General features: G+C 43.0%; 1 protein-coding gene across 1 annotated transcript in view; it reads right to left on the bottom strand.

Moving 5' to 3' along the window:
* The window catches only part of TTC39B (tetratricopeptide repeat domain 39B), a 153,429-nt gene that overhangs the window by 59,582 nt on the left and 84,100 nt on the right, over positions 1-9,747 (bottom strand). The window contains 1 exon segment of the mRNA XM_010857028.1: positions 7,999-8,094. Within this exon segment, the coding sequence (XP_010855330.1) occupies positions 7,999-8,094 (96 nt within the window).

Genomic DNA, 9,747 nt, shown 5'->3' on the forward strand with positions numbered 1-9,747 from the left:
TGGTGTCATCTGCATATCTGAGGTTATTGATATTTCTCCTGGCAATCTTGATTACAGCTTGTGCTTCCTCCAACCCAGCATTTCTCATGATGTACTCTGCATATACGTTAAATAAACAGGGTGACAATATACAGCCTTGACGTACTCCTTTTCCTATTTGGAACCAGTCTGTTGTCCCATGTCCAGTTCTAACTGTTGCTTCCTGACCTGCATACAGGTTTCTCAAGAGGCAGGTCAAGTGGTCTGGTATTCCCATCTCTTTAGGAATTTTCCACAGTTTATTTTGATCCATACAAAGGCTTTGGCTTAGTCAATAAAGCAGAAACAGATGTTTTTCTGGAACTCTCTTGCTTTTCCGATGATCCAGCAGATGTTGGCAATTTGATCTCTGGTTCCTCTGCCTTTTCTAAAACCGGCTTGAACATCTGGAAGTTCACAGTTCATGTATTGCTGAAGCCTGGCTTGGAGAATTTTAAGCATTACTTTGCTAGCGTGTGAGATGAATGCAATTGTGCGGTAGTTTGAGCATTCTTTGGCATTGCCTTTCTTTGGGATTGGAATGAAAACTGACCTTTTCCAGTCCTGTGGCCACTGCTGAGTTTTCCAAATTTGCTGGCATATTGAATGTAGCACTTTCACAGCATCATCTTTCAGGATTTGAAAATAGCTCAACTGGAATTCCATCACCTCCAACTAGCTTTGTTTGTAATGATGCTTCCTAAGGCCCACTTTACTTCACATTCCAGGATGTCTGGCTCTAGGTCAGTGATCACACCATCATGATTATCAACATTCCTTTACCCTATATAAATTTGTGCTGTTTTGATATCGCCTTCGAATCTGTTTTAACATCTGCCCAGTTCCCTCCCTGATTAGTGATTTAAGCAAAATTTTTAACCTCTGTTCATGTCTACATCTGTGTGAGTCATAATTTTACCCTTTTTAGAAAATCATGTAAACTACTTGTGATTGATAGAAAGTCCGCCCTTTAAAACAAGAGCCATCTCTGAAGTGTTGCAGAGAAGCCAATTCGGACTCCATGTTGGAAACTGTTTCTTTGACTTGCTTTTTCATTGTTTTTGTTATTATAATCATACATAGTAGCCTGCCTCAGAGGACCCTGCCCCTCTGCCTGACTGTAAACTAAAGAGCCTTTGTTCAGCTCATAGATAATCTGACACTGCCCACCTGTGAATAGAAGGGATTACACACTCCTTCCAAAGACTGACCCTTCCAGTTTTGCAAAACTGAAGATTCTTTTTACTTTACTTCTTCACTGTCTCTCCCTCTACATTCTGTCCTTTGACTTTAGTTCCTCATAGGCTTCTCTCTTTCTCTCCCAGATTTAATTAAAAAGAACCTGGCATCTAGGCTCCAAAAAGATGGTTACTTTGAGACACTAATCTGCCATCTCCTCGGTCAGCTGGCTTTCTGAATAGTCATTCTTGCCTCAACACCTTGTCTCTCAGAGTCCCTGGCCTGTCAAAGCAAGCAGAGTTAGCTTGGACCGGGTATCAAAATGTTTTGTGTAACAAAACAAGTATTTCTTAACAAGAAAATATCTCAGTAAGGAAACAAGCAGTACAATGTTTCATTTCAATGGGCAAAAGTTGAACTTCTGAGCAACCAGTGCTCTCCATATTCATTTTTTAAGGAAGAAAACAAAATCCCACTTCAGTTACTCATCTTCCAGAAGCAGGTTCTGAAATTGCTACAGGGAACCACCCACTCTCTGCCCCCAGGGCTTCTCGTGGCTGGTTCCCTCTTGTTGTTCAGATCTCAGGTCAAAAAGCAGGGAATCAGAGTGCCTTGCTGATCCCAGCCCATCTCATCTCACTGTTCCGTTTGCTCCATACCATTTATTACCATCCAAAACATCTTGTGCCTATATTTGTAGACCTGTTGTCTTTGGCTATCTTTTCTCTCTAGGATACAAATGCAAGGAGGTTGTTTTCATCGCCGCTGCACCCCGAGGGCCTTTGCTTGTACCTAGAACATAGTAAATCTCAGTAAGTAAGTGTCGTTGACTCAGTAAGTATTGCTGAGTGGACAGGTGAGGGGAATAGAAATGCTGCTCTTGGCAGAAACAAAATTCCTCACGCATGGGACCCGAAAGCATCTCTCTTCCAGGGCGGTGCAGACAGGAGACAAGCTCTAGGGAAAGGAGTGAGCTGCGGAGCTCAGAAATTGCGATGGTTAATTTTATCCATCAATTTGCATGAGTAAAGGATGTCTAGATAGCTGGTCCAATACTACTTCTGTGTCTGTGAGAGCGATTCTGAAAGAGATCAGCCTTAGAACTGGTGAACTGAGTAAAGCAGATGGGCTTCCCCGACGTAGGTGGGCATCAGTCAACCTGCTGAGAGCCAAGACAGAACAACAATGGCAGAGGAAGGGTGAATTCGTGATCTCTTCCCTCTCTGAGCTGGGACATCTGTCTTCTGCTCTCCTGTGCTCCTGGTTCCCAGCTCGTCGGGCTTGGCTGAACTGCACCCTGGCTTTCCTGGTTCTGAAGTTTGCAGACAGCAGGTCCCAGGACTTCTTGGCCTTGATAACCCCACGAGCCAATTCCCATAATACATCAATCTCTTCCCCTCTCCCTCGACCTCTCTGTCTCTTGATACAGCTCTCCTATTGGTCTTGTTTCTCTGAGAAACCTCCTAGTAACAAACCTCTCAGGAAGAGTCTTCACAAGTAAGTTGCTTAGCACCTCCAGTATGAGTCCACCACAGAATTTTGTCAGTGTTACTTCCTCAACATCTCTTGGATTCATCCTGTGACACCTCCACTATCTGGCAGTGAGCAGTCATTTGCTGCCTAGGGTCTACAGACGTTATGTCTTCCCTCACTTTCTCCCCCCACCTTCCCTCCCTCCCAATTAAATCTCTACCTAAAATTCATTCAACTAACATTACAGACTTCTAACTACGCACCAGGCACTCTTCTAGGTTTTAGAATACAACACTGAGCAAGACCCACAGGATTCCTGACTGTGGAAGCACTGTCATTCTCCTGAGGAGGGACAGCACACTGAAGGAGACCAGTAACGAAGATGATCTCAGCCTGCAATAAGTCATCTGGAAAAGAAACTGCTTGGGGAAGCAGGCGGGATGAGGCTCAACATTAGAGAGGATGGTCATGGAAAGCTCTCAAAGAGGGGACATCGAGGGCTACAGAGTGAAAGCAGATGTGGGAATATGTAGGTTGAGGGGGAAAGAGAGATTCTAAACTGGGCATGTGGTGAGCGTGGCAGACAGTGAGACGAAATGAGGATAGAAATTAGGCAGAAACCAGAAGCCACAGGGGCAGAGAAGATGGATTTTACTCTAAGAGCAAATGGCAATTTTTAGCTCTGAAATCCCCACTCCCTTTCTCATCACACCTCCCCTTCAACCAGTAGGTTTCCCAGCGTACCTGTCACCTGTTCTCTTAATTCCACTCCCACCAGTTCTCTCGGTACAGCTCATCTTTTGTTACCAGGAAATGGGCTGGAAACAGATACTGGTCCCCGTGCCATACAAACCACCACCTGTGCATCTCAGCTGGCCACACTGGCCCCTGGGGGGATGTATTTGCAAGCCCTGCTTAGAGGGAGAAACAAACGCAGGTGTTCGGCACCTCCCAACACAATGAACTCCACCCTTCTTAGTGCTTTACTAACCTGTTCAGATGAAACTAAGCCTCCTTCCCCTCCAGAATATCAGTCCTACCCTGTGATCTACGAGGAATGACCAAGACAGCAAGTGTAACTGCGACTAGAACTTCTCAAAGACATCTCGGGGTCAGTGGTTCTGTCCATTTCCGCCACCACCACAGTAGCTGAGAGCTTCATCACATAAAGTCTGAATTCTGAAATAGTCTCTAAAAATCCCCCGATTCTACTTTGCTTAGGTGGCTCTCAAACTTTAGTGTGCATTCAACTCACCTGGCAGTACTGGTAAAGAACCCGCCCGCCAATGCAGGAGACCTAAGAGATGCGAGTTCAATCCCTGGGTCAGGAAGATGCCTGGGAGGAAGAAAAGGCAACCCACTCCAGGATTCTGCCTGGAGAATCCCATGGACAGAGGAGCTTGGCAGGCTATAAGCCCAGGGGTTGAAAAGAGTCAGACATAGTCAGACAAAGTGACTTTGTACACACACAGCTCACCAGAGGGCTTGTTAAAAGATACTGCTCAGCCTCACCACCAGAGTTTCTGACTCAGTAGGCCTGTGGAGGACCCAGCAAGTTCCCAGACAATACTATTCTGCTTTAATTCACCCAGGATACCACTCTCAGACTATTCTTCCTAAAACAGATATTCAGTCATACCTCAAGGGGCTGCTCATACTTATCACATAAAGTTCAAACCCTTCTGCCCAGCCCACCACACCTGTCCAACTGGACTAGAGTGACAACTGAAAGTGAAAGTGAAGTCTCTCAGTCGTGTCCAACTCTTTGCGACCCCGTGGACTGTTGCCCATCAGGCTCCTCCATCCATGGAATTCTCCAGGCAATAATACTGGAGTGGGTTGCCATTTCCTTCTCCAGGGGATCTTCCTGACCCAGGGATCGAACCCAGGTCTCCCGTATTGCAGGCAGATGCTTTAACCTCTGAGCCACACTATTTAAAAACAGCCATGTATCTCCAGCAAGCTTATGACCATGGCATCCTCCTCCTCAAGCCTGATGTGTGATGTAAAGAAAACCCCTGGGCTGGAAATCAGAAGTCATCATGGTCATTCTCAAGCTGTAACTTTCCGAAAGTCACTTCATAACTGCTTCTGTGTGCCCACAGATTTGAAGCGATGACCACAAAACTTAACAAATGTCTGAAACTTTTGTTACCAGTGCCCTTAAGGACACAGATTACTAACTCGAACTCAAAGAATTTCAGAGTTGCAAGACATTTCAGTTAGCCATGCACTCCTCTGAGCATCAGGATCCTTCTTCGGAAATCTTTCCTGGCTCTTTCAAAGTGAAGTATAATCAAAAGAAACCACAGTTGTCAATGCATTTTGTGCGACTAAACAAACGAGAGGAAATATAACCAGGGAGGCAAATGGGCTCATTAAAGATGCTCTGGCCAGGAAATGAGAAGACAGAGCACCAGGATACAATTCAACACTTCGTGGCTGTGGCACCTTGGGTATGTCACCTGTCATCCAGGACTGCTGGCTCATGAAATAGAGACTAAACTCCCTCCTTGACTACCACACGGCTTGGTATGGAGGAGCAATACACTGGCGGTTGGTAGAACAAATAGTCACATGAGGAATAAGTACTACATGAGGTAAGGTACTATTATTTTCTAAGAGGTCTAACTACCCACGTACTTGCTCAATTTTGGAACACTGCTCAGCTTTGCAGATGTCCCTCTGGGCTGTTTCACAATAAATTTACAAGTACTTATTTTTACAAATGCATTAGAAAACCTGTTGATTAAAAGGCAGAGTAGGAGTTTTCATTAATTTTTTTTAAAGAAAAATCTTAATTTTTAAATGAAACCTATGAATGCAATTGGAGAAGGAAATGGCAACTCACTCCAGTACTCTTGCCTGGAAAATCCCATGGATGGAGGAGGCTGGTAGGCTACAGTCCCTGGGGTCGAAAAGAGTCCCGACACGACTGAGCAACTTCACTTTCACTTTTCATGAATGCAATACTTGAACACACCTTTACTCTATTTCTTACACTTCCCTTCTGTTTCTTCCTTTATAGATCTTTAACTTCTTCCTCTCTGCCCCCTTTCCAACTCAGAAACATGAACAAACCTCACTCATCTCTACTTAAAAATTAGCAAAAAAGATTACTTTTTCTTGATTTTGTTTTACTCCTGAACCTCTCCCACTCTTTCTCTTCATGGACAAGAGCTTCAAAAAGGAGGTGATTCTCACTTTCCCTACTTCGCTCCTCCAGTTCATCTTCAGCCACTACAGCCTTGCTCCTGCCGCATTTCCTTGAAACCGTCGAAGCTAAAGGTCTCTGATGACCTAACTACAAACACAAAAGACGCTTTCCAGTCTGTATCCATATAGACCTCTTTGCAGACCTTATTCCAGAACTCACCTCTCCCCAACCCACTGCCCATAGTGCAGCCACCATCTCATGGAATCTTCCTGTCCCGCAAACCTCCACAGCTCAGCATGCTATCATTCCATTAGCTGTTCTTTCATTGTCTGTATTCACGGGGCTCCTTTCTCCACTCTCCTATGTTTCACTCTCTCTTGGAAAGAGCACGTACAGTTCATGCCTTCAACAGCTACACATATGTTGAAAATTCCCAGTCTACTGATCCAGCCCTGATCTCTTATATCTCTGACTGCTACATACACCCTTTATTCGTCATTGCTTTCAGTAATACTTTTTTTAATTTATTTTATCTCAGCTTTCAAACTCAGCACTATACACGTTGAAGCAGTGGTTACCTAGGAAACTATTGGATCTGTTGGAGAACAATTATGAGGGAGGAATACATATTTCTGAAGATGGCTCAGATTTCCATGAACAGAGACATATGAAATAAAAAAGCAATGTGGAAAATAAATGCCTTCAGATCCTAAGAAGTTATTTTCAACTCCAGCTCCATTCCTCAATCCTTAGAATATTGCACTCCTTTCTTATATTGTGGGGGTTGAGTCCTAAGAAAAACTGCCCAAGTCCACAAGTATTGTGAAAACACTCAAAAGTAGCTGAAATTTCAAATGGAAAATCTAAAATGCTGACGATGTGCTATATAATTTAAAATTTAGTAAGCATGTAAGGACAGATGGAAAGCATTCTTTCATGGTACTAAAGCCTTAAAAGAGTTGTCTTAATAACCAATAAAGGAGCAACTTACATATTCAAAAACAGACAGCTGACTAAAATAATTCTAAAATGGACAGGGAGGAACAGTACTTAATAATCTAATATGATATTACAAAACATATTCAGTGGAAAGGAAAAATGTCATGATATGCTTAAAAAAGGTAACCAAAGAGTAAAATTAACATGATCCCAATTCATAAAAAATTATTAATAATATCTCTATATATGAAGAGAAAAAGAAAGAATACACACCAAAAAAAGTTATGGTGATGGTAATACATATTTTATCTCTTCTTTGTGCTTTTCTATATTTACTGAATTTTCTCTGATAATTTCTTAAAATGCCCTTTTAAGTCAAAGTTACAAGAAGAATATAATAAGAAAAATAATCAAAATATTTGATGAAAAACGTGTGACCACACCTATATCCAGCAGCACATGCCTACTGGATATAGCAATGAAATACACCAAAATTCTAACAGTCTGTATTAAAGTGCTCATAATTCTTTCCTCCGTATTCCCCTCCACCTTCCCAGATGCCTGGCAATATGGTTATGTTATTTTACAATAAAATTAATAGTTAAACATTTTTAAGATAAAAAAGGCCCAAAAGGGAGTTGTGACCCAAGAGGTAAACCTGGTTTTGTTTCAGCTTTTACGTAACAGGGCCATCTACTCACTAAATGCCTTAGCATAGCTGTCCTCTTCCTTTTTGGCACCAGGGACAGGTTTCCGGGAAAACAGTTTTTCCACAGATGACTAGGGGAGGTGTTGGAATGATTCTCACAAGGTTCGCGTAGGGTTTGTGCTCCTATGAGAATCTAATGCTGCTGCTGACCTGCAGGAAGTGGCGCTCAGGCAGTGATGCAAGCCCCGGAGTGCGGCTGTAAATACAGATGAAGCTTCGCCCATTCACCCACTGCTCACCTCCTGCTATATGGCCTGGTCCTAACAGGCCATGGACTGGTACCAGTCCGTGACCCCACCGTTGGGGACCCCTGCCTGAGCAGCTCAGAGAAGCCTTCCCTAATTTGTAAAATGAGCACTACACCTGCCCAGACCTCTCCCCACCTTGCGTGTGCAGGCTAAGTCGCTTCAGTTGTGTCCGATTCTTTGTGACACCATTCGTATTGTAACATCAACATCACAATTTACCAAAAGGTTGGAGTGCTCTCCCCAGTCCCCCAGGACACCCACACCCTCTTCCTGACCTTTTCACATTAGATGTCCGGGGCTGTCCCGGTGCCTGTTTTGAATCAAATGATGAGAAGTGCTGGCTGCTTGTTGCCATATCCACACGAGAAGGCCTGTTGATAAAAAAGGCAGTGAGGTTTTTGTTTCTTTGTCTTACAGGAAAAATCTACATATATTCAAGAACACGACACAATCCCTTCAGTTATTTATAATATCTCATCTCCATTTCTTTTCAATTTTGCAAATCAAACAGCAAAATCTACTCAGTTACAAAGTGAATATTCCTGAAATACAGCCCCTATAAAATAAACTTATTTTTCTTTTCATTCCAGTCTAACAAAAAAGAAATTCATAAAATCGCCCCCTCTCAAAACTCTCCACCCAAACGTAACATTGTAGCTTGTATATATCCTTCCAAATCTTTCCCCATGTATATCTATGTATCTATCTCTAGTTTTCTTAATTGAAATGGAATATTATTGTAGGGGAGGAAAGAGTTTCCATCAACTGTCTTAGGGTCCCTGGCTGGGTCTATAAATCAAACTGACAAAGACAGATCAACAAGACAAAAGCATAAAAATGTGACGTCATACACATACATGTGAATCTCCAGAAGAGACTGAAGAAGACCCAAAAAGTGACCACAACAGAAATCTTTTATACTTTGCAGACAAAGAAACAATATATTTGTGAAGAACTGGTAGGACAAATGGTAAAGGGCTAGGAGTAAATGGTAAAGATGTAACTAGGAAGACAAGGGTGAATTTAACAAAGTCTGTCTGCAGACTCTCTAAGCTGTAAGAGTCTGTCTTCAGTAAAAAGAGAATTTAGATCCTACGTTTAGGCATAAAGAGGGAATTTTTTCAGTTTTTACTGCTTCTTAACTGGCTTCAACTCAAAATAATGTTTATGTCAAAGAGGCATACACATTTCGGGATAACATATTTGGTTTCCTTCATTATATGCTTAATTTATCTTGAATCCTTTCTTCCCAACACAGAGTTGCTCTACCATGGTTACTGTCCATACAGCAATCTACTGAAAAGAGGTAACATAATTTGTTACCCATCCCTCATTTTGAGGCATGTTCAGTTCAGTTCAGTTCAGTTCAGTCACTCAGTCGTGTCCGACTCTTTGCGACCCCATGAATCGCAGCACCCCAGGCCTCCCTGTCCATCACCAACTCCCGGAGTTCAATCAGACTCGTGTCCATCGAGTCAGTGATGCCATCCAGCCATCTCATCCTCTGTCGTCCCCTTCTCCTCCTGCCCCCAATCCCTCCCAGCATCAGAGTCTTTTCCAATGAGTCAACTCTTCGCATGAGGTGGCCAAAGTACTGGAGTTTCAGCTTTAGCATCATTCCTTCCAAAGAAATCCCAGGGCTGATCTTCAGAATGGACTGGTTGGATCTCCTTGCAGTCCAAGGGACTCTCAAGAGTCTTCTCCAACACCACAGTTCCAAAGCATCAATTCTTTGGCATTCAGCCTTCTTCATAGTCCAACTCTCACATCCATACATGACCACAGGAAAAACCACAGCCTTGACTAGACGGACCTTTGTTGGCAAAGTGATGTCTCTGCTTTTGAATATGCTGTCCAGGTTGGTCATAACTTTCCTTCCAAGGAGGAAGCGTCTTTTAATTTCATGGCTGCAGTCACCATCCGCAGTGATTTTGGAGCCCAAAAAAACAAAGTCTGACACTGATTCCACTGTTTCCCCATCTATTTCCCATGAAGTGATGGGACCAGATGCCATGATCTTCGTT

The sequence above is a fragment of the Bison bison genome, unplaced genomic scaffold (genome assembly GCF_000754665.1).
Source record: "Bison bison bison isolate TAMUID 2011002044 unplaced genomic scaffold, Bison_UMD1.0 scf7180017864376, whole genome shotgun sequence".
Lineage (NCBI taxonomy): Eukaryota > Metazoa > Chordata > Mammalia > Artiodactyla > Bovidae > Bison > Bison bison.